The 25,744-nt window shown below is 40.2% G+C and overlaps 1 protein-coding gene across 4 annotated transcripts in view; it reads left to right on the top strand.

The window, feature by feature from the left end:
- Nucleotides 1-206: 206 nt before the first annotated feature.
- LOC147375461 (cytochrome P450 2J2-like) overlaps nucleotides 207-25,744 on the top strand; it is a 31,895-nt gene continuing 6,357 nt past the window's right edge. For 2 of the 4 annotated variants that reach the window (XM_086390265.1, XM_086390262.1), the window contains exons 1-7: nucleotides 207-443; nucleotides 4,920-5,082; nucleotides 7,587-7,736; nucleotides 8,124-8,284; nucleotides 10,503-10,679; nucleotides 24,732-24,873; nucleotides 25,196-25,383. In XM_086390265.1, the coding sequence (XP_086246391.1) occupies nucleotides 234-443; nucleotides 4,920-5,082; nucleotides 7,587-7,736; nucleotides 8,124-8,284; nucleotides 10,503-10,679; nucleotides 24,732-24,873; nucleotides 25,196-25,383 (1,191 nt within the window). In that variant the 5' untranslated portion in view covers nucleotides 207-233. Of the gene's footprint in view, nucleotides 444-4,443; nucleotides 4,525-4,919; nucleotides 5,083-7,586; nucleotides 7,737-8,123; nucleotides 8,285-10,502; nucleotides 10,680-24,731; nucleotides 24,874-25,195; nucleotides 25,384-25,744 lie in introns of those variants that run through there. The other 2 variants (XM_086390263.1, XM_086390264.1) reach the window with 2 other exon arrangements.

Below are 25,744 nucleotides of genomic sequence, written 5' to 3'. Positions count from 1 at the left end.
GTTGGAGAGAGGGGAGGAGGAGACAGGACCTGAGGAAAGGCAAGGAGGGGTAAGGTGGACCAGGTGCCACAGGGAGCCAGGGGTGGGGCTTAGCTGAGCGCTGGGGGAAGGGAAGAGCAGTGGTGGGAGGAGGGAAGGGCGGGGTGAGACAGTAGGATGGGGCGGGGCCTGGGAACCCGGCTGAGAGCTCGGAGGCACCGACCCTCACAGAAGAGAAACCAGACGTCGCAGTGATGCTGGAAGCCCTGAGCTCCCTGGCGACGGCCCTCTGGGCCGCGCTCCGTCCTGACACCGTCCTGCTGGGGACACTCGCCTTTCTCCTCTTTGTTGATTTCCTCAAAAGGCGGCATCCAAAGAACTACCCGCCGGGGCCCCCCGGCCTGCCCTTCGTAGGCAATTTGTTCCAGCTGGACCCTGAGAAGGCGCCCCTGGTCCTTCATCAGGTAGGAGCAGGCGAAAGTGTCAGGGCCACGTCTTCACCCTGACCTGCAGGACAAGGGCCATTCTGGGTACTGAGGACAGGAGACTGAGGGGGCTCTGAGGTTAAATCGGAAACACGGGTACACCCGACGTTGAACTTCTCTTTCCTTACCATCAACTGGAATGATTCCAGCTGTACTTTCTAGGGGTGAACTGCTGTTAACTGTTTACTATTTAAGAATCCCGCCTCCATGCGCTTTGGGGGAGGGAGGGGCTGCAGGTTTAATGTACAAAGCAAAACTTGCTTCTCAGTGCATCTAGCTGATGCAAAGAAGTGTAAATATTGAACTGTAGCACTCATCTGAAGTCTCATATCCTTCCAGGAGCTTGGTTATCTGCATAATTTCTCTTAATTTAAGGATATTTAAGGATATATCTCATAATTTAAGGATATTTGGATAGAGTATGGTTCAGAACCCCCTCTGCATTCTCAGTAAATGTTTTTGACTGACTAGGTGACCCTGTGTTTTCTCTTCAGTTTCTTTTATTTCTTTTATTACAGTTTCTTTTATTTTGAGGGTGACAGATATAATACATTTGTAAGTCATTTAGTTGTGTCTTGTTGCGTATTACTGGGACATTCAATTTATAGTATGATAATTTTGTCTTTTTAATAATTTTATCCTTGGTAGGGGGAGGAGGGATGCTATATTTCCCCTTTTGGAGGTTCCCTTTTCTAACTGTAAAATGAGGATGTGTGTGTGTGTGCCTAGTAGCTCAATCCTGCCTCTCTCTTTGTGACCCCATGAATGGTAGCCTGCAAGGGTCCTCTATCCATAGGATTTTTTTCAAGCAAGAAAAGTGGAGTGGGTTGCCATTTCCTTCTCCAGGGGATCTCTCAGACCCAGGAATCGAGCCCGAGACTCCTGTGTCTCCTGCACTACAGGTGGATTCTTTACCTGCTGAGCAATCACCACCTAAATCCTCACCATTTTTCAACCACATTGCTTCCATCCCCACAAGGACAGAGCCCCTCACTTTCAGGATCCTCCATAAACAGTCCACTCTCACTAAAGTATTAATTTAAAAATGTCATTAAGTAGCATTAAGTGATATGATTAGAATATAAAATTTTCAAGCTAAAATGCTAGGATACTAAACCTGCACCTTTCTTTAAGAAATGTGTTTTTTAATTTCCAAGTATTGGAGGATTTTCTCTTTTCTTTCTGTTAATGATTTACAGTTGGCGTTCATTAGGATCAGAAGACATATACTATATGATTTCAAATTTGAACAAATGTGTAAAGGTTGGTTTTATGACCCATGATAGACACTTAAAAAAAAAATTCTGCTGCTGCTGCTGTTTGGAGCGCCCTGTACTATATGTCATTAAGCTTGAAAAGATGAGTGTGTTCTTTGTGCTTCCATACCCTTGCTGACTTCTTATCTACTCATTCTATCAATTACTAGGAGAGGCGTGTTAAGTTTCCAGACATAATTAGAGGCTTATTTCTGCGTTTGGTCAGTTCTGGTAGTTCTACTTTATTTATTTGACAGCTCTTTAATTTGGCTCATGCATATTAAAATTGTTATGTCATCTTGGTGAATTGGCTCTTTAATTATTATACAATGTCATTCTTTATCCCTGATGATTGTCTTTGCCTGAACTTTATTTGATATAATATAGCCACGCCAGCTCTCTTTTGATTAGTATTTATGTAGCACATGCTTCTCCAGTTTTTCACTTTTGACCTACTTATATGATTATACTTGAAATGAGTTTTTATATATAACATATAAGTGGCTCATTGTTTCATTCTACCAATATCTTTTAATTGGTGAATCTAGATCATTTGTATGTAGTGTAATTTTTGTTGTGGAAACACTTAAGTCTGCCATTTTACTATTTATTTTCTATTTTTCACTTTGTTTTTTGTTCCTCTAGTTCTCCTTTCTCCTCTGGGTCACACGAATATTTTTTAAGAATTCCTTTTTAATTTATCCATAGTTTTTTTTTAGTACATCTCTTTATATTGTGCTCTAAGTGCTTGCTGTAAACCTTATGTGCTATGCAGTCAGTCAGTTCAGTCACTCAGTCGTGTCTAACTCTGCAACCCCATGGACTGCAGCATGCCAGGCTCCCCTGTCCATCACCAATCCCAGAGCTTGCTCAAACTCATGTCCGTTGAGTCAAAAACTAAGTGATTTGCCTAAGTTATTCAAAATTGATAATGGCCAAACAAGGACTTGAAACTTACATCTATCTGGTCTTTACTTATGCTACTTTTCATGATATAGGTAGCAGGTAATTGATTTTTCAGGGTTTCATTTAGCCAACAGGCATTTATGACGTACTTATCGAATGACAGCATAATACAAGAGAGTATGTGATGAAATGTGTGGTATAAATTTTTGATAACCAAGTGAGATGTCATTAAGTGGTTCACTGTGAATAGGAAACCTTGGGGATAACCTCTGTAGAATGCTGAAATAAATTTGAGTGAACTTGAACAGAATGGTAGGAGAGGGGTTGTGTGGAGTAAAGTGGACAGGAGATTTTTTAATTGGAGAAGTGACAGGAGCTGAAACAAAGTGAGAAGGCAGTGAAGAAACTGGCTTATCTGTTTGGCATGATGAGAACCTTCTTAATTTCCCATGCCCCATTTTCTAAACATTTTCTACAATAGCTGTCTGGCTTATTTTAGAATCATTTATGTGAATAAGAAAAAAATCTTACTGGACTATGATAGGGAAATGGTATCACTCTCTGGCCATTTCCCCTCTATTTCTTTGTCAATATCTTTCAAGAATTATTTGCTAAAATACACTCTAAATATATTAATAATAATACATAATTTTATTATTAAGTTTAGTGTTATGATTACTAACAGCAGAATCCTAATAATGAGATTTATAACAGCTCTCATTTTATACCTTTAGAAACTGAGACAGAGGGAAGTTATGTAGCTTAACCAAATATAACATGGAAAGTAAACAGTGGAAGCTGGATACAAAGCAATTTGTTGGCCTTCAAAATCCAAGTTCTTAAACACTCACCTTTTGACATTAAGACCTTCTTGGTCTAATTCTAGCACCTTTCCGACACTGTATCCCAGCTCCCTACCCAAGTGAGATGTATTCTCTGCGGGCACCTCTCCTAGCCCGGGACACACCCACACACCCTTCCTTAATTAGTGCTTCCTCCCTCTTCCTCTCCCTGCCCCATTACTCTCATTCTCAGTTTACTGCTGTCACATCCAGTAAACTCTAAGTTCTCCGTGCTATTTCAGCTTTATGTCTTTGTCCTTAAATCTCACAAATACCTACAGTCCCATATATTTTTGGCACTTTGGCTAAGTTATTTCTCCATGACTCATTTTCCTTACTAAAACATGACTAACATCATTACTGCCATAAGGTGGTGTGAGGGAAATGAGATAAAAGGTGAAAGGTGGTTAGCGTGGCACCCAGTGGGTGTGGCTGGCTGTGACCACCGGTGCCTTTCCCCTGTACGTCTTCCCTTTGCTCTTGTCCTGTCTGCCCCTTGAGCAAGTGCACCTGTGCTCCTTTGCTCACGGAGCCCATGCATTCCCCAGAGTCTAGAATGGCCGTCTGCCAGTATCAGAAAACAAACTGTCTTTCCTATTGTTGTCCTCTTTCTTCCTCACAGAAACTTTTTTCCCCTTTATTAGGGGTGTAGAGAGCACACTGCCCTGCTTGTGAGATTTTAGTTCCCCGTCCAGGATTAAACCTGTATCCATGGCACTAAAAGTCCAAGCCCTGACCACTCGACAGCCAGGGAATTACCCCGTCCCAGAAACTGTAAGGGAAGAATAATTTTCTCTCTCTTATAGCTGGGGAGCACAGGCTCCAAAAAAAATGAAACAACTTTCCCGAGATCTCACAGCTAGCCAGCCGTAGAGTTAACTTGGCTCCAGCTAGTGTGTTCTTGTCTATGACTGGCCCTAGCCCTGTAATGAATTTTTTGCCACCTAGAACCTGTTGAAGAAGGGGACACTGTCTTGTGGTTAAACAGATATGATTTACTATGAAGTCCATGCTTTCTACCCCAGACATTCACTAAACACATCTCTGCCTTCTCTGGTGAGTCACATGGGCTGAATTCTCTCGCTTCACTAGAGTCTAAGATGCTTGAGGTTAGAGACCTTGCTTATTTTATTGTATCTTTATGCCTTATTCTCAGGATACATATGCTCACTCAATCCAAGTAAGGTGAACATATGGATGAGTATTTGTAATGAATGCCTGTGTCCTGTAGTAGATTAAACTGAAGTCTAGTTGAGACCAAGAAAAATGGAAACAGGCAGAAATATTTCCAACAGCCCAAGGCGTGCGTGTGCGCGCGCGTGCGCGCGCACACACACACACACACACACACAAATTCCCCTTAATATAGGCTGCCAAAGCTCCACATACCCTCCATTCCAGGACACACAGAGATGTGCATATGTAACTGTAACTTTTCTACTATTTTTCAGTTTGTGAAGAAATATGGGAATGTTTTTAGCTTGGATTTTGGTACAGTTCCTTCTGTTCTTATAACTGGATTGCCCTTAATTAAAGAAGTGCTTGTCCACCAAGGCCAAATCTTCTCCAACCGCCCTGTAGTGCCTCTCCAAGAGCACATCATAAACAACAAAGGTAAGCTGTTACACTGGTAAGTGTATGTTTGATATTCTTGTGGTCTGTGAAAGTGTCTCCAACAATCCCAGGAGCCAAGCTCCTCATAAGGAACCTGAGTGCCCGCGTTTCCCTGTTGAAGGCACCCCCTCAGGGCACCTGGCAGAGTCAGCTCTAATGTCAGGGATTTGGAGGAAGCGACATCACCTGCATGAACTCACTCTGGATGCTTTGATAAATAAGTATCCTCATCACTCAGTGATGTGATGTGTTGTTTAAGCAGAGAAAAGGCAATGCATCGTCAGGCTCTCTTTCTGCTTTCCCGCTCAGATCTCTTCCCCTAGAAATCGGATGTGGATCAGCTTGTTCCTGTTGATTAAGTGATCCCTTCTTGCCTCCAGTTCCTTATGCTCTATTTTAAGGCTGTGCCCCAAAGGTATCTCAAGCCTTCTATCTATGTTAAAAGAGTTTGGCGTGAATACTTAGAGTTGTCACTAAATAAACTTCCATTTTCAAAAATCTAAATGCAAAACTTAAATCTATACTTCTAACAAGACAGCATTTTTTTTTCAGGTATTTCTCAATCCCGCTTTGAAATAGTGCACCCATTATTTTGCATTCATTTACTCCATCATCTGCCGTGTGAACCTAGTAAGACTAGGCACCAGTGACAGAGTAGTGAGTAGAACGAAAAAATTCTTGATTTTTCTGTAAGCTACATGCAATTAAGAAAAACAGTATCAAGTAAGCTAATAATTTAAGTCCTCGGTGTTATGAAGTTAAGAGCAGGGTTCACTTAGTATGGGTATCGAATCTGGTCCTGAGACTCAGGAAAAGCTATTGTAAGTAAATGACAAGTAATCAGGTGAAGAAGCAATCCACTAGAGGGAATAGAATATGAAAAGTTTATGAGGTGGGAAGAAGGACAGTGAATTGAGGAATTGAAAGGTACCCAGTGTGGGAAGAACAGAGATTAAATGGAGATAATTAAATGAAGATGAAGATGCTAAGTTTGGCCAGAAAGAGTTCATGTTTAAGGATGTTGCTTTTATCCTAGTAACGACAGAGGATTCTGAATGGTTTAAGTAGAAAAAGAAATCATTGTATTTACATGCTACATTTTAAAGACTTCTCTAAGCTATAATGTCAAGAATGGAATAAAAGGAGTAGGAGACTACTGTAGCGTTTTAGGTGAGAGAGGGTGGTGGCCTGGATTAGGGAGTTATCAAGAAATGGCAGTTCAGTAGGCTAGACCAGGAGACTGACTGTGAAAATATATGGATTTAAGCTATTCAGGAGGCATATCCAATAGGATATGATGACCTAGACAGAGGGAGAATGAGGTAGACACCCAAATGAGTACGTAAAGGAAAGAAGGAGGATATGAAGAAGGAGAAGGTGTTGGCTGGCCTGGATGGGGAGTTGTATGGAGCAAGTCATGAATAAAATCATGAATATGCTGAGTATAAAGCCAAGAGAGTCAAGCAGACAATTGGTTACGTACCTGCAGCTGAGGCACAGATAGAGATGTTCACATCAGTAGATGTTATTTGAAATATTTGGAGCTGATGAGATTTCACAGAAATGGAAGATAAGGGTAAGAGAGAAGAGGGTTTGACCCAAGCTTGAAAAGGCCCATCATTTCAAAATTTGATAGGAGATAAGTTAACTGAAGGTATGATGATTTCTGTGAAGTCAGAGAATTAGCAGAAACGTCTGGAGAGTGTGGTGTCCTGGGCACCACTGGAAAAGAGTGTTTCAAGAAAAAAGCATCTCGTGCTGTTGACACATCAACATGAGGCTGAAAAGGATCCTGGACTGAACAGCAGGGAGGGCCGCTTCACTAAGGTGGTGGAAGTGAAAGGGAGATATTAGAAGGAGTGGAAGAGTGTATGGGAATGAAGAATTGAGAGGGTGGTGGTCTCACCTGTGTTATAAAATAAATGAAGTTCTCTGCACACCTCATGATGGATTTTTTATCCTTTGCCTGTGATTTTCTTTCTGCACACATTCACAATTCTTTGTTTTCTTGGGTGATTCATCTATTTTTTAAAGATATTTAAACTCTCTCCTTATGAGTTTTGATTTTGTCTAGTCCATTAGTGCATACTTAGTACGTAGCATAACAAATACTTAAATATAGTATGTGACAAGTAATCAGAGCATGGGCATCAGGGTCAGGCAGGCTTGAAAATGAATGCCTGTTTAACTGTTCCAACTGTGTAACCTTGTAGAATGTACTTTTATCTCCTGTGCCTTATTTTTCTCATCAAAAAATGGGGGGGCTGATTTTACACTAATGATTTAATCAGAGAGTATCTGTGAGTACTAAATCCCAGAATGCATTACAAATGCTAATGTGCACAGCACTGCAAGCAATCAGTAAATTCAAGCCATTATATTCTTGCTTAGGGACTATTTCTCTGATTAGTTTTCAAGTACCTTACAGCCCTTTTTCTTCCTTTCATCTGATACATCATGGGTCTTGTTGGCTTTTTTTCATAATGTTGGCCTTCTTTTCCCAGGCTTGATCATGTCCAGTGGCCAGTTATGGAAGGAACAAAGAAGGTTTGCCCTGACAACTCTTAGGAACTTTGGTTTAGGAAAGAAGAGCTTAGAGGAACGCATTCAGGAGGAGGCCTCCTACCTCATCCAGACGATAAGAGAGGAGAACGGTGAGCATGTCATAGGACAGGTGCAGGGACTGTGGCTCATACTTTCACTAACTAGATGTTCATCAGTGCCTACCTGCCTTTCCTGAGCCCAGAATTGTGTAGGGTGCTGAGGGGATGACAGGGAACAGCTAACCATGACCTGCCCTCATGTGGCTTGTGAAATAAGGAAAAGATTGGTATTAAACACATTATTGGTTTCAAATACTGGTCATCAGTTAGACTTGCCAGGCATTGACTGAATACTGATTAGACCCTGAGGGTGTCAGACCCGGGGTCACAGTCTCAGAGGTGGTTCTGTAGTCAGTGTGCCATACATCACACAGAGTAGCATCTCTGTAAAATAGAAGCAACCCTATCCGAAGGCTCCATTTCTTCTCCTGCCTCCAGGACAGCCTTTTGACCCTCACTTGACAATCAACAATGCCGTTTCCAATATTATTTGCTCCATCACCTTCGGGGAGCGCTTTGACTACCAGGATGATCAGTTCCAGGAACTGCTGAGGATGCTGGATGAGATATTAAATCTGCAGACGTCAATGTGCTGCCAGGTGAGGCAGTTGTCACTTGCTATCTTTCATAAAGACATTAGGCTGATGTCCATCACAGGTTAGATTGGGTCTTTCTTTCCTTTTTAACTAATGTAACCTTTTAAAATTGACTTCAGCACAAACCTGTTTGAAATCGATCTGTTGACTTTACTGTTTTTGATTCTTATTCTATTGTTCATGTGGACACATCCACTCCTTTCTCTTGCATATTCACCTGTTTGTAAAAATCCTTAAAGATTTCCACCTGTTGCACTATTTCCATGCCCATCCACACTTGTTATTACCAGTTTTCTAAATTTGTAGGATATGGATTTAAGGGATTCAACACTCACCCCATCCTTGGTAGTCCCTGCTGTCTCCTTTTGTCCTGCTAGGGTTTTAAGTCTGTCAAAAGCTCTGCTCATCTGCTTGGTCTCTTAGGCTCTTTTCTTTATTTGGAAGGTACTTCTAGGGGAAAATCAGCCCCAAGTCTTGAGGTAAATCCTTGTACACCTAAAGGACGATTTATTTGTAATCATTTTTAACAAGCAACACTGCCCGGAGTTTGATGGACCCATCTCACCCAAACTGATAAAGCAGTTAGCATGTTTCCTGGCACATTAAAGGAACATAATGAATATGAGCTACTAGGATTATTGTTGTCAGTATTACTTTTGAATAACATTCCTTATTGTCACTTCTAATCATGCTAAACCCCAGCCCCTGTTCAGTAATTCCGTTTTCTTCTGTCCTATTAAGACAGAACCTAGGAAGTTTGGGACCTCAGTGAGCATGTATTGACTATTCCCAGGGAAAAGAAATTCCGGGGAAGGTTGGATGAGTCAGGAGGCAGGGGGTAATATGCATTTTTTTAGAGACCCAAAATAGATCAGGCAGTTTACCCGACAATTTCACATACTTTATTTCAGTCAGTTTTTTTACAAAAATCCTTTAAAGATGAAATGGAGCATCCTAATGTGTGCAAGTAGATATGGGAATGCTTAAGCAAATCCACATAGTGACCCATTGGCTGTTGTTAAGTGTGGAATAGATCTCATGTAATTAATTGAGTAAGGAAAATAACTCTGGTGCCCCAATGGCAGTGGGTTACACTAAGTCCTTCAAATTACATCATCATCTTCATTATTGTCATTAATATCATTATTATTCCCAAAGCCTTATAGCTAGAAAGCGATAGAGCTAACAGTCAAAGGCATGTATGTTTCATTTTAAGTCTAGGCAATTTTCCATTATGTTGGGCTATCCGTTTTCTACCAGATATTTTTAGTGAAAATATATCCAAAATCCACTTAGTTTTAAAAATGTCTTATCCACATGAAGAATACATCATAATGCATAGATAGTCAAACATGCATCTATGTTGAACGTAACTAGCTACCTAGCTAGAAAGAGGTGTTTTATGCACACACAAAGATATATACACGCATAGTAGAGAAAAATGCCATGAAAAAATAATAAAAGGAAGTAGGGGGATGGGAAGAGGTTCCAGAAGTACTGCATTATAGAATTATCAGGTAAGATATCTCCAAGCAAGTGACACTTGAGCCTACCTGAATGAAACCAAGGCTAGAGTTATACAATTTCCAGAGGAAGACCAATCTTCATTGAAGGAATAGTGAATGGAAAAACTAAACATTGTCATTCTTGACGTTGTCACAGAGACCAACGGAGCTGGACTAGAAAGACCAAGAGAGAGTAAGATGGCAGCGAGTGATAGCAGAAGAGGGGACAGGAGGGTGAGAGGCCAGCTCATGTGGAGCTCCAGGCCAGGAGAATGATGTAGAATTTCTCTAAATGTCATGGAAAGTCATTGGAGGATTGAAAGATAAATAGTGAAATGATCTGATTAAATTGTTAAATGATCTCTCTGGCAGCTCAGTGGAAATTAGACTGGGAAGGGGGTTGAGGACAGAATCAGGGAAATTGCTGGGAGGCCTTAAAGCACCTAGGTAAGAAATATTGGGGCTTTGTCCTAGAATGACAAACACATGGAGTACTGAGAAGTGGTCTGAAAATGGTTCTATTTTGGATGGAGTGCTGAAATGCTTTGCCAGAGGGGAAAGAAGACGGGTGTGACAGAGAAGATGAGACAAGGGTGATTCCAAGGGTTGAGTGTTAGCAAAAAAAAATACATATAGAAATACAATGGTTTCTTTGTCTTCAAAAGTAGAAATCTGGTACCCACTTGTCTCTAAGACTGTTTTGTTTTCTCCATCAGCTCTACAATGTTTTTCCAAGGATAATGAATTTCCTTCCGGGTCCGCACCAAGCACTCTTTAGTAATATGGAGAAACTGAAAATGTTTGTTGCCCGTATGATTGAAAACCACAAGAGAGACTGGAATCCTGCTGAAGCAAGAGACTTCATTGATGCTTATCTCCAGGAAATAGAAAAGGTTAGGGAACCTGAGTATTTTCCTGAGTAGTGTTCTTAGAGAGCAAATGAGGCAATTCTGATATCTTATTGCTGCTATAAGAAATCACCACAAACTTGGTACTTAAGACAACCAACATTTATCAAGTCAAGGTTGGGCAGGGCTGGCTCTTTCCAGTCTTTAGGGCAGAATCCATTGACGGGATTTTTCAGAGTCTAGAAGCTACCTGTACCCCTCAACTTATGCCCCTTTCCTCCATCTTCAGAACCATCAATGTAGCTTCTTCTCTTGCACCATCCTCACGTATTCTCTCAATGTGCAACTTGCCTCCTCTTACAGAGACTCTTCTGATTATAATGGGTTCACTAAGATAATCCATATCAAAATCATTAATTTCATCATATCTACAAAATTATATCTGTCAAAAATTATTTACCAGTTCCAGAGATGAGACATGAACATCTTTGTGAGTCATTATTCAGCCTACCAGAGGGTTGGAAAAATAGAGACACTATTTCAGAGTGTGCTGCTGCTAAGTCTCTTCAGTTGTGTCCGACTCTATGCGACCCCATAGATGGCAGCCCACCAGGCTCCACCGTCCCTGGGATTCTCCAGGCAAGAACACTGGAGTGGGTTTCCATTTCCATCTCCAATGCATGAAAGTGAAACGTGAAAGTGAAGTCGCTCAGTCATGTCTGGCTCTTCGCGACCCCATGGACTGCAGCCCACCAGGCTCCTCTGTCCATGGGATTTTCCAGGCAAGAGTACTGGAGTGGGGTGCCATTTCCTTCCCCTATTTCAGAGTGTAGGAATATCATTAACTCAGAATACAGATACATTCAAAATAAAGATATTTGTTTAAGAGTATTTGGCTTGAGGTCTTTCAGTTCAGTTCAGTCGCTCAGTTGTGTCCGACTCTTTGTGACCTCATGGACTGTAGCACGCCAGGCTTCTCTGTATAACAACAGTTCCCGTAGCTTAATCAAACTCATATCCATCGAGTCAGTGATGCTATCCAACCATCTCATCCTCTTTTGTCCCCTTCTGCTCCTGGTTTTAATCTTTCCCAGCATCAGGGTCTTCTCAAATGAGTCAGTTCTTAACATCAGGTGGCCAAAGTATTGGAGCTTTAGCTTAGCATCAGTCCTTCCAATGAATATTCATGACTGATTTCCTTTAGTATTAACTGGTTTGATCTTGCAGTCCAACGGACTCTCAAGAGTCTTCTCCAACACCACAGTTCAACAGCATCAATTCTTTGGCACTCAGCTTTCTTTATAGTCCAACTCTCACATCCAAACATGACTACTGGAAAAACCATACCTTTGACTAGATGAACCTTTGTTGGCAAAGTAATGACTCTGCTTTTTAATATGTTGTGTAGGTTGGTCATAGCTTTTCATCCAGGGAGCAAGCATCTTACTTTCATGGCTTCAGTCACCATCTGGAGTGATTTGGAACCCCAAGAAATAAAGTCTGTCACTGTTTCCATTGTTTTGCCATCTATTTTCCATAAAGTGATGGGACCAGATGCCATAATCTTCATTTTCTGAATGTTGAGTTTTAAACCAGGTTTTTCACTCTCCTCTTTTACCTTCATCAAGAGTCTCTTCAGTTCCTCTTTGCTTTCTGCCATAGGAGTGATATCATCTGTGTATCTGAGGTTATTGATATTTCCCCCAGTAATCTTGATTCCAGCTTGTGCTTCATCCAGCCCAGCATTTTGCACGATGTGACCTGAATATAATTTAAATCAGCAGGGTGACAATATACAGCCTTGACATACTCCTTTCCCAATGTGGAAACAGTCTGTTGTTCCATGCCCTGTTCTAACTGTTGTTTCTTGACCTGCATACAGATTTCTCAAGAGGCAGGTAAGGTGTCTGGTATTATCATCTCTGTGAGAATTTTCAACAGTTTGCTGTGATCTGCACAGTCAAAGGCTTTGGCTTAGTCAATAAAGCAGAAGTAGATGTTTTTCTGGAACTCTCTTGCTTTTTTTTAATTAATTTTTTTATTGAAGGATAATTGCTTTATAGAATTTTGTTGTTTTCTGTCAAATCTCAACATAAATCCACCATAGTTATACATATATCCCCTCCCTTTTGAACCTTCCTTCCATCTCCCTTCCCATCCCACCCCTCTAGGTTGATACAGAGCACCTGTTTGAGTTTCCTGAGCCACATAGCAAATTCCCATTGCCTATCTATTTTAAATAAGGTAATGTAAGTTTCCACGTTACTCTTTCCATAGATCTCACCTCTCCTCCCCTCTCCCTATGTCCATAAGTCTATTCTCTATGTCTGTTTCTCCATTGCTGCCCTGTAAATAAATTCTTCAGAACCATTTTTCTAGATTCTGTATATATGCATTAGCATATGATATTTATCTTTCTCTTTCTGACTTACTTCCCTCTGTATAATAGGTTCTAGGTTCATCCACCTCATCAGAACTGACTCAAATGCATTCCTTTTTATCACTGAGTAATATTCCATTGTGTATATATACATGACTTCTTTATCCATTCGTCTGTAGATGGATATCTAGTTTGTTCTGCCGGGGTCCAGCCCCGGCTGATCCAGGGTATTCGAAGCGGGGACAGCATCGGCGAGGATCAGGATACAATAGCTTCAATTAGATATTAATTAGAGATGTAAAGAGTAATAGAAAGAGGATAGCTCAGTAGGAAAATTCAGTGGAGAAAAGAGGCTGAGTAGCTTGGTTTACGCGGGAAACCAATAAAACTTCAAGACAAGAAGTTTGCACCACTTACGTAGGCCGCAGGCGTCCTTCCGTTCTCCCAAAGGAGAGGAGACACTGAGGCCTCCCCGGTCAGATCTTAGAAGCCCAGGCAAAATTAGTAAGCATGGTGGGTTCTGCACTCCAGATTTAGACTCAGCCACAGTGAGAGAGAGAGCGACATGGGGAGACCAGTATTTCGAGAAACTGATCCCAATTCTTTATTTTCCATGGTCTACTTTTATACACTGAGAGGTTATGCAAAAATCACATGGGGTCAGCAGTCCTGACTTTTATCAAGTCAGGTGCTTCATACAAATGTATACGGAGGTCTTAGGGGTGTTACATCATCTTCTGGACAGGCAGCCTGCTGACAATTTATGACCCTCTCCTTGTGACAGCGGTCAGTCAACCAGGACACTTATTTCTCCAGGGGTGATTATTCTTAAAACAGATGCCACCCAAATAAAGTTACATTCCTATAGGGTGAGGGTGTAGTGGATTTTAGTTAAGGAAAGAATTTACTTAGCCTAAGGTCTAATGTGATTAATATCAAAGGTTAATACTTATTTCTTCTATATATTCATTAATGTGTGTAAGGGCAGGGGATATGGAGTCTTAGCAACAAACATTGGCTCAACAAATGAAAAACCCTTCACCAATACAATTTCTAATCAGCCCATTATACTTATACTAATAGTTTTCTAACTTTTCTAAGGAACCTGTTTTTAGAAGGTTTAAAGCATCTCGTGCTTCTCACGGTTGGGAGGCTGTGAGCAATCACATGTGGCCGGACAAGCCTGTCAGGCAGGCTAGAGAACCTTCAGAGGAGTTTGTAGGTTAAAACACTCTTGTCACGCCCAGGAGTTTTTATTAACTGGAGCTCTAAGTTAACTCCTTCTCCGAAAGAGGTGATGGGGGACAGCCCCCCGTAAAGTCAGAGGTGTAGGTGGGAGCACTAAGTAGTAAAGTAGGCAGGCTCTGGTTATGGGGGTAGATGCTCGAGGATTTCCAGGGGGACTCCTGAGGCTCGATCCCGTCTTTGTGTATGTCGAGCCTCCTTCCTCATGACCTTTGCCATGGGCGGAGTGCCTCACTCTGGCCCCCAACATTGTTCCATGTTCTAGCTATTGTAAATAGTGCTGCAGTAAACAATGAGATACATGTGTCTTTTTTGATTTTGGTTTCCTCAGGGTATAGGCCTCGGAGTGGGATTGCTGGGTCATATGGTGGGTTTAATCCTAGCTTTTTAAGGAATTTCCATACCATCTTCCATAGTAACTGAATCAATTTACGTTCCCACCAACAGTGCAAGAGTGTTCCCTTTTCTCCAGCATTTATTCTTTGTAGACTTTTTGATGATGGCCATTCTGACTAGTGTGAGTGATATCTCATTGTAGTTTTGATTTGCATTTCTCTAATAATGAGAGACATTGAGCATCTTTTCATGTGTTTGTTAGCCATCTGTATGTCTTCTTTGGAGAAATATCTGTTTAGGTCTTCTTCCCACTTTTTGATTGGATTGTTTGTTTTTCTGTCTTTGAGTTGTATGACCTGCTTGTATATTATGAAAATTAATCCTTTGTCATTTGTTTCATTTGCTATTATTTTCTTCCATTCTGAGGGTTGTCTTTTCACCTTGCTATAGTTTCCTTTGCTATGCAAAAGTTTAATCAGGTCCCACTTGTTTACTTTTGTTTTTATTTCTGTTACTCTAGGAGGTGGGTCCTAGAGGATCCTGCTTTGATTTATGTAATTGAGTGTTCTGCCTGTGTTTTCCTCTAATAGTTTTATAGTTTCTGGTCTTATATTTAGGTCTTTAATCCATTTTGAGTTTGTCTTTTTGTTTGATGTTAGGAAGTGTTCTAATTTCATTCTTTTACATGTAGCTGTCCAGTTTTCACAGCACCATTTATTGAAGAAGCTGTCTTTGCCCCATTGTATATTCATGCCTCCTTTGTTAAAAATAAGGTACCCATAGGTGCATGGGTTTATTTCTGGGCTTTCGATCTTGTTCCATTGATCTGTATTTCTTTTCTGTGCCAGTACCATCTTTTCTTGATGACTATAGCTTTGTAGTATAATCTGAAGCCAGGAAGGTTGATTCCTCCAGCTCCATTCTTACTTCTCAAGATTGCTTTGGCTATTCAGGGTCTTCTGTGTTTTCATATGAATTTGTTCTGGTTCTGTGAAAAATGTCTCTGGTAATTTGATAGGGATCATATTGAATCTGTAGATTGCATTTGGTAGTATAGTCATGTTCATAATATTGATTATTCCTACCCAGGAACATGAAATATCTCTGCATCTATTTATGTTGTCTTTGATTTTTCATTAGTGTCTTATAATTTTCTGTGTACAATTCTTATATTTCCTTAGGTAAGTTTATTCCTTGGTATTTAATTCTTTTTGTTGCAGTGGTGAATGGGATTGATTCCTTAATTTGTCTTTCTGAGTTTTCATTGTTAGTATAGAGAAATGCAAGTGATTTCTGTGTATTGATTTTGTATCCTGCAACTTTGCTAAATTCACTGATTAGCTCTAGTAATTTTCTGATACTATCTTTTGGGTTTTCTATGTACAGTATCATGTCATCTACAAACAGTGAGAGCTTTCCTTCTTTTCTGATCTGGATTCCTTTTGTTTCCTTTTCTTCTCTGATTGCTGTAACAGGACTTCCAGAATGATATTGAATAATAGTGGTGAAAGTGGACACCATTGTCTTGTTCCTGATCTTAGGGGGAATACTTTCAGTTTTTCACCATTGAGAATAATATTTGCTATAGTCTTATCATTTACGGTCTTTACTATTTTGAGGTAGGTTCTTTCTATGCCCATTTTTTGGAAGGATTTTAATCACAAATGGGTGCTGTATTTTATCAAATTCTTTTTCTGCATCTATTAAAATGATATGGTTTTTATCTTTCAATTTGTTAATATGGTGTATTACATTGAATGATTTGAGTATATTGAAGAATCCTTACATCCCTGGAATAAACCCAACTTTATCATTATGTATGAGCTTTTTGTTGTGTTGCTAAATTCTGTTGCTAAAATTTTGTTGAGGATTTTTACATCTATGTTCATCAGTGATATTGGCCTGTAGTTTTCTTTTTTGTGTGTTGTCTTTCCCTGGTTTTGGTATCAGGGTAATGATGGCCTCATAGAATGAGTTTGGAAGTGTTCCTTCCTCTGAAATTTTTTGAAAGAGTTTTAGAAGGACAGGCATTAGGTCTTCTCTAAATGTTTGATAGAACTCTCCTGTGAAGCCATCTGGTCCTGGGCTTTTGTTTTTGGGGAAATTTTTGATCACAGCTTCAATTTCAGTGCTTGTATTTGGGTTGTTCATAATTTCTATTTCTTGCCAGTTCAGTGTTGGAAGATGGAACTTTTCTAAGAATCTGTCCACTTCCTCCAGGTTATCCATTTTATTGCCATAGAGTTGTTCATAATAGTCTCTTATGATCCTTTGTATTACTGCATTGTCTGTTGTAACCTCTTCTTTTTCATTTCTAATTTTGTTGATTTGATTCTTCTCTTTTTTCTTGAAGAGTCTGGATAAAGGTTTGTCAATTTTGTTTATCTTCTCAAAGAATCAGCTTTCAGTTTTATTAATCTTTACTATTGTTTCTTTCATTTCTTTTTCATTTATTTCTGCTTGGATCTTTATGGTTTCTTTCCTTCTGCTAATCTTTGGATTTTTTGTTTTGTTTTTCTTTTCCCAGTTGTTTTAGGTGTAAAGTTAGGTTGTCTATTAGATGTTTTTCTTGTTTCCTGAGGTAGGATTGTATTTCTATAAACTTCCCTCTTAGAACTGCTTTCGCTGCATCCCATAGGTTTTGAGTTGTCATGTTTTCATTGCCATTTGTTCCTAGAAATTTTTTTATTTCCCTTTTGATTTCTTCAGTCACCTGTTGGTTATTTAGAAATGTATTATTTAATCTCCAAGTGTTTGTGTTTCTTACCATTTTTTCTTGTAATTGATATCTAGTCTCATAGAATTGTGGTCGAAGAAGATGCTTGGTATGATTTCAATTTCTTAAATTCACTGAGGTTTGATTTGTGACCCAAGATGTGGTCTATCCTGGCCAATGTTCCATGTGTACCTGAGAAGGTGTATTCTTCTGCATTTGGATGGAATGTCCTGAAGATATGAATGACATCCATCTCATCTAATGTATCACTTAAGACTTGTGTTTCCTTATTAATTTTCTGTTTTGATGATCTGTCCACTGGTGTGAGTGGGGTGTTAAAGTCTCCTACTATTATTGTGTTACTGTCAATTTCTCCTTATGTCTGTTAGTGTTAGTCTTATGTACTGAGGTGCTCTTATGTTGGGTGCATAGATATTTACAATTGTTATCTCTTCATCTTGATTGTTCCCTTGATCATTATGTAGTGTCCTTCCTTATCTCTTGTAATATTCTTTATTTTAATGTCTATTTTGTCTTATATGAGGATTGCTGCTCCAGCTTTCTTTTACTTCCCATTTGCAAGGAATATATTTTTCCATCCTATCACTTTCAGTCTATATGTGTCTTTAGATCTGAAGTGGGTTTCTTGTAGACAGCAAATATGGGTCTTATTTTTGCATCCATTCAGCCAGTCTGTGTCTTTTGGTTGGAGTATTTAATCCATGTACATTTGAAGTAATTATTGATATATGTGTTCCTATTGCCATTTTCTTAATTGTTTGGGGTTTGATTTTGTAGATCTTTTTCTTCTCTTATATTTCTTGACTATATAAGTCCCTTTAACATTTGTTGTAAAGCTGGTTTGGTGGTACTGAATTCTCTTAACTTTTGCTTGTCTGAAAAGCTTTTATCTCTCCATCAACTTTGAATGAGATCCTTGCTGAGTACAATAATCTTGGTTGTAGATTTTTCCTTTTCAGTACTTTAAATATATCCTGCCATTCCCTTCTGGCCTGCAGTTTCTGCTGAAAGATCAGCTATTAAGCAAATGGGGTTTCCCATGTATGTTACTTGTTGCTTTTCCCTTGCTGCTTTTAATATTATTTCTTTGTGTTTAGTCTTTGTTAGTTTGATTAGTATGTGTCATGGTGTGTTTCTCCTTGGGTTTATCATCAATGGGACTCTTTGTTCCTCTTGGACTTGACTATTTCCTCTTCCATGTTGGGGAAATTTTCAACTATAATCTCTTCAAAAATTTTCTCATACCCTTTCTTTTTCTGTTCTTCTTCTGGGACCCCTATAATTCAAATTTGGGGCATTTGATATTGTCTCAGAGGTTTCTGAGACTATCCTCAGTTCTTTTCATTATTTTTACTTTATCTGTTCTTCAGAAGTTATTTCCACAATTTTGTCTCCCAGCTCACTGATTCATTCTTCTGCTTCAGATATTCTGATATTGAATCCTTCTAGAGTATTTTTAATTTCAGTAATTGTGTTGTTTGTCTGTCTTGGCTTATTCTTTAATTCTTCTAGGTCTTTGTTAATTGATTCTTGCATTTTCTCCATTTTGTTTTCAAGGTTTTTGATCATCTTTACTATCATTATTCTGAATTCTTTTTCAGGTAGTTTGCGTATTTCCTCTTCATTTATTTGGACCTCTGTGTTTCTAGTCTGTTCCTTCATTTGCATAGTACTTCTCTGCCTTTTCATTATTATTTTTTTTAACTTATTGTGTTTGAGGTCTCCTTTTCTCAATCTTCAAGGTTGAATTATTTCTTCTTTTTGGTTTCTGCCCTCCTAAGTGTTGGTCCAGTGTAAGCTTTGTATAGGATGGGATTTGTGCTGAGTTTTTTGTTTGTTTGTTTTTCCTCAGATGGGCAAGGCTGAGTGAGGTGGTAATCCTCTGTGCTGATGATTGGGTTTGTATTGTTTTGTTTGTTTAGATGAAGCGTCCTGCACAGGGTGCTACTGGTGGTTGAGTGATGCCATATTTTGTATTCAAGTGGCTTCCTTTGTGTGAGTTCTCACTATTTGATACTCCCTGGGGTTAGTTCTCTGGTAGACTAGGGTCGTGGAGTCAGTGCTTTCATTCCAAAGGCTTAGGGCTTGATCTCTGGTCATGAACAAAGATTCCTCAAGTGGTTTGCTGTGGTATTAAGTGAGATTAAAACAAATACCCCAAACCAAGAACCCAAAGATGAACCCCCGACAAATAGCCGTTACAAAATCAGGTAAATAATAATCAAAATAACAGAATATACACACATATATATATACCCATAAGTAAAGTCAAAACAGTCCAACGAAAATAAAGTACAGTAGATTGACCAGGTGAACAAAGGAAATAAAAAATTGTATTTATCAGTTAAGAACAAAACTAACTAAAGCACAAACTGGAAAACAAAACTAAATCAAGGTGCAAATAAAGCAATGAAAGCAGACCTAACAAATATGTTGAGAGGAAAGAAAAGAAAGAATAGATATGCAAAGTTAAATAGTCATGGATGCAGAAGATTTATATACATTAATGATTAACTGCAAAATGAAGAATAGTAGGAAAGGCAAACCAAGGAATAAATGTAGAAAAATATATAGTAGGTTTAAAAAATTAAAAATTAAAATTATAAAAAAAGAAAAGAAAAAAAAGATTTAAAAAAGGAAGAATAAAGAAAGAAAAAGGAAAACTCCACAGAACTGCAAAAGCCCAATATAGAGGCAGAGGTTTATAACAACAATAAAAAGTGTCACTGAATACACACACACACACACACACACACACATATATATACACACCCATAAGCAAAATCAAAACAGTCCAACAAAAATAAAGTAGAATAGATTAACCTGGCGAACAAAGGAAACCAAAAATTATATCTACCAGTTAAGAATAAAACTAACTAAAGCACAAACTGGAAAACAAAACAAAAGCAAGGTGCCAATTGGGGAATAAAGCAATGAAAATAAAACTAACAAATATGTTGAGAGGAAAGGAAAGAAAGTAAAGAAAGAATAGATATGCAAAGTTAAATAGAGGTAGATAAAGAAGATTTATATACATTAAAGATTAACTGCAGGGGAAAAGAACAGTAGGAAAAGCAAACAAAGGAATAAATATAGAAAAATAATAATAGGTTTAAAAAGTCAAAAATTAAAATAAAAAAAACAAAAGGAAAACTCCACAGAACTGTGAAAGCCCAACATAGAGGCAGAGGTTTATAACAACAATAAAAAATGTGAGGAAAAAAAAAAAAGCTCAAAAGCTTAATTAGATTTCATAGTGCCAATAAAATCAACAACTACAACAGAAAGGGGGGAAAAAGAAAAAAAAATCCAAAAGAATCTACAGAACAAATCAAAACACAAGAATAATAAATGTTTTTCCTGAATCATTGCTGTCAGAGTCCTTTTCCTCTCTGGGAGTCACAGTCCACCTCACTTCTCTAGGATGCCCTCCAACACTATGCTGATCTCTGGACCTGCTGTGGGTGCAGCTCAGATTCTAATCTGGTCCCATTCCTGTGTGTTCTTCCCTCCAGTGTCCACAGCTAACAGAACCAGTGCATTTTCTTTTGTGCGAGCTCTCAGTGTCCTTTTACATATTCCATAGGCACAGAGACTGCCTAGTTGATCATGTGGGTTTAATCTGGAGCTTGTACAGCTGGTGGGAAGATTTTGGGTCTTCTTCCTTGGCCACACTGCCCCTGGGTTTCAATTGTGGTTTTATTTCCACTTCTGCATGTGGGTCATCCATCGTTCATTGGGGTTTGCTTCTGAGGCTGCCCTGGAGGACTTGGGTTTGCCCTTGTGAAGGTCAAGTGCAGAGGTGGTCCAGCTGCTTGGGTCGCAGGGGTTCTGGCAGCACCAGGTACTCAGAGGAGTTGGCGGCTAGGGCAGCAGGAAATATAGTGCTCTAGGAGAGTATGGCAACCAGTATTGGCCAATACGTTCCAGTATTCTTACCTGGAGAAGCCCCCTAACAGAGAAGCCTGGCAGGCCACAGGGTCTACAGGGTCACAAAGAGTTGGACACGAATGAAGTGATCCTGTTTGCATAGATGCAAGACTTTTTTTTTTTTTTTTGGCCTGTGGCAGCTCTGCCCCAGTGAGAGTTGAGCATGAAGGTGGCGCAGCTTCTTGGCTTGCAGGGACCCTGGCAGCACCAAGTGTGTGGGGACACGGACTGCCTCCATCGCAGGAGTTATGACCCTCTCAGAGTCTTTTTTCAAGCCTCTTGTAGCTGGTGATCAGAAGGCCTCTTTAGCCAGCCTTTCTCTGTAGCTCTGCTCATTCAGGCACTTAGAGGGCTCCCTTGCCTGGGGTCGTTTTCTGTTGTTGGGCACGTCAGGCACACAGAGGGGCCCACCTGGCTGGCATCCTACTCTGTAGATCTGTGTATCAGGCACTTAAAGAGGCACCCTGGGTGGGGTCCTACTCTAGTTCAGTGCATCAGGCGTTTGATGGGCTAGCCTCTCTATTGTTCACACCGATGCTGGTGTGTGGGGAGAGAGAGGCTATGGTGAATGTTCCAGACACTACTGCGTGACTCAGAAGTATTGCTTTGCTTCCATGGCTGCCCAGGTTTTCTCCACAGGCATTTCCCACCATAATCTTCTTGTTCACATCCCCTCGATCTGTCTCTCTGTAACCAGCAGCAGCCCTCACCCTGGGATTGCTCCACAATCCCTAAACTCCATCTCTCAGCCATTGCACCTTCCAGGGAACCTATGTCCCTGTCCAATGTATGTGTGGCTGCAGCAAGGACTGTCTGGTTTTCATTCCATTTAGGCTGCCACAGATCAGCTGTTTCACTCTCAGCCTTAAATGTTTCTCCTCTGACTCATACAATTGCCCCAATGTGGGGATAGGACCCCTGCTTCAGTTCCCCCACCAGTTGAGGGCAGGTCCACTCCTAGTTTTCCCCCTCATTCCTTCATCCTACTGAGTTTTGCATGGTTCTGGATATTCTTTTCTGCTGGTCAGGCACTCCTGTCCACTCACAGCTGGTGTTCTGCATGCACATCTCTGTTCGAAGGTGTATTCCTGGTGTATCTGTGGAGAGAGATGTACTCCATGTCCACCTACTCCTCTGCCATCTTATTCTCCTCCTCAAGCTTCTGTGAGGCTTCTTTAAAGAGAACCATAAAGGTGTGTGTGGTGAGCTCTTCAAAGCATTTTGCCCATGGATTGGAGCACGCAGATGTCCCCTGCCGGCTCCTGGCTTGGGGTGGGACGGTGCTGTATCGAGCTCCTTGCAAGCACCCATGGTCTTGCTGATCTGCTCAGGAGAAGCAGTCAGTGTGAATGGTCTCTCTTGCTCTTTTGATGATCCAAAAGAGTTGGCAATTTGATCTCTGGTTCCTCTGTCTTTTCTAAATCCACCTTGAACATCTGGAAGTTCTTGGTTCACGTACTGTTGAAGTCTCTTGGAGAATTTTGAGCATTACTTTGCTAGTGTGTGAGATGAGTGCACTTGTGCAGTAGTTTGACATTCTTTGGCATTGCCTTTCTTGGGGATCGGAATGAGAACTGACCTTTTCCAGTCCTATGACCATGGCTGAGTTTTCCAAATTTGCTGACATATTGAGTGCAGTGCTTTAATAGCATCATCTTTTAGGATTTGAAATGGCTCGACTGGAATTCCATCACCTCTAGTAGCTTTGTTCATAGTGATGCTTCCTAAGGCCCACTTGATTTCACATTCCAGGATGTCTGGCTGTACATGAGTGATCACACCATTGTGGTTATATGGGTCATTAAGATCTTTTTTGTATAGTTCTTGTGTGTATTCTTGCCACCTCTTCATAATATCTTCTGCTTCTGTTAGGTCCATACTGTTTCTGTCCTTTATTGTGCCCATCTTCACATGAAATGTTCCCATGGTATCTTTAATTTTCTTGAAGAGATCTCTAGTTTTTCCCATTCTATTGTTTTCCTCTATTTCTTTGCACTGACCACTTAGGAAGGGTTTCTTATCTCTCCTTGCTGTTCTTTGTAACTTGGTATTCAGATGGGTATATCTTTCCTTTTCTCCTTTGCTTTTAGCCTCTCTTCTTTTCTCAGCTATTTGTAAAGCCTCCTCAGACAACCATTTTGCTTTTTTTCATTTCTTTTTCTTGATCACTACCGCCTATACAATGTCATGAACCTCATCCATAGTTCTTCAGGCACTCTGTCTATCAGATCTAATCCCTTGAATCTATTTGTCACTTCCACTGTATAATCATAAGGTATTTGATTTAGGTCATACCTGGATGGTCTAGTAGTTTCCCCTACTTTCTTTAATTGAGGTCTTTGGAAAGCCCAAATACTGCCTTTTCAGTCTAATCTCTATGCTCTGCCCATATCTGAAAGACCTGTACCCGATAAGAAAAAGAAGCATTGTTTTGTTAATAGCCATACAATGTCCAGTCCACTACCTCTTTCCCAGTTCCCCAGTGCAGAGCACAAGCGAACATGAGTCAGATGCCAAAGGTTAGCCTCAAGTGGAGGACTTTGGCCAGAATTCCTTCCTCCTCCCTATTTCATGCACTTTCAAATGTTATTTGTAAGATGCATGGGAAAGGCCAAATAGGTTGTATGTCCTTTAACATAGTAAGCCCTCTGGCTAATACTCATCACTGCCACAGTGGCATAATTTTTGACTCATTTTCAACTCTTGCAGTTGAAATAATTGTGCATTTTTCTCTGTCTCCTATTTCACTTTATCATTATACCGTTAATAGAAGCATTGATTTCTCCTGAGAGGAGGCGATTTCACTTGTTATAAGGTGTGCAGGTGTGCGACCACACACAGAGGAACACTGACACTTTGAAGCTTCTCTAGCAAAGTGGTGAAGATGCTGAAGTGCCATGAGGAATGGCCGCTGGAATCAGAGAATTTTAACCTAAAAAGGAGGATGTTGATGGGAAATTATGAAAATTGTTGTACTGCAGAGAAATTCATTTTATTCTTTATGATAACAGTACAAACATTTGTTGAGGATTTCTTCTATGACCTTTCCATCTCACATAGTTCATAATGCCAGTTGAGGGATGGGTATTGAATGTAGTTTGAAAGGTTTAGTAACTTGGTCAAGTCATATACATAGTAAAAGGTGTGGCTAATATTGTAACCCAAATATTATTATATTTCCAATATAATAATATACTGTTATAATAATAAATAACAGATTCTCCCAAAATATGGAAGTAAAGAGGATGTCTCAATTTTCACCCATCCACGGTGACAAGAGATTCCAGCACTTGGGGCAGGAGTATGCTAATGATACTGCAATAATAAGCCTTGGCCTGCTGAGATGGTCAAAGGAAAAGTCATTTCTCTTGGGGGAATCTCTCCTCCCATGTTCTCACTAGGATGAAGCCTCCTATGTTGTGGCAACTAAGAACCATCTGGATAAGTCAATAATCGCTGTATTTTTTAGCATAAGGGTGATGCTACTTCAAGTTTCCAGGAAGAAAACCTCATCTACAACACCCTGGACCTCTTCCTTGCTGGAACAGAGACGACTTCAACCAGCCTGCGCTGGGGGCTGCTCTTCATGGCCCTTAACCCCGAAATCCAAGGTGAGCTCATTAGTGGATGGGCTGGGCCAGGCCAGTATGCTTCCATAAATTAGTTCATCTATAGGGAATGTTGGTTCACTCTCACTAATAAGAGGAATCTGAAGCTCAGAGAGCTTTCCAGCAGGAATGTTGTTGAGCAAGAGTTTGCCACCTAATTTGTCTCAGAGCAGGGCCCACTTCCCACTTTCATACCTCCCTGAGAAGCTAGTCTGGAGAGCCTAAGATAGCCATTTTGATGCTGGTTATTTCATTCCTTAACTTAACCAGGCTCAAGGAGAGTTATGGAAAAACAGAATAATAGAACCACCTCTGCTTTTTTCAGAAAAAGTCCAAGCTGAGATTGACAGGGTGCTTGGCCAATCACAACAGCCAAGCATGGCCGCTCGAGAGTCCATGCCCTACACCAACGCTGTCATCCATGAGGTGCTGCGAATGGGGAACATCATCCCTCTGAACGTGCCCCGGGAGGTGGCAGTGGACACCACCCTGGCTGGATACCACCTGCCCAAGGTAATTAGGGACTCACACCAACAGCCTCAGATCTCCAAGCTCATATTTTAAATGGTGGGATTCTCACCTGGAAAAGCGACCTGTTTTCTTGTCTTAGCGAAACACTTAAATGGGGAGAGAGAGATATAATTACTGACCTAATACTGGATATCTCTCTTCATGTGAGGTCTTCAGAACATTATCAGATCAATGGTAATTGGTGTTCTGAAGGAGAATGGAAATTCCTACGTCAAGCACATTCAGGCAAAGGCTGAATTCTCTCTGCTGTGAGATTTCTCATTCTTTTTACTGCATGATGTGCAGGCAGCAATTCTCAGTCAGCCTTTGCCATGAAGTCCTTTTCTTTGTCATGGGAGGGCTT

The sequence above is a fragment of the Bos grunniens genome, chromosome 3, assembly GCF_055505025.1.
Source record: "Bos grunniens cultivar Pamir isolate PY7600 chromosome 3, Bosgru_T2T1.0, whole genome shotgun sequence".
NCBI classification, from domain to species: Eukaryota; Metazoa; Chordata; class Mammalia; order Artiodactyla; family Bovidae; genus Bos; species Bos grunniens.
Note: the sequence above shows the minus strand (reverse complement) of the source record. Positions and strands in the feature narration are given on the sequence as shown.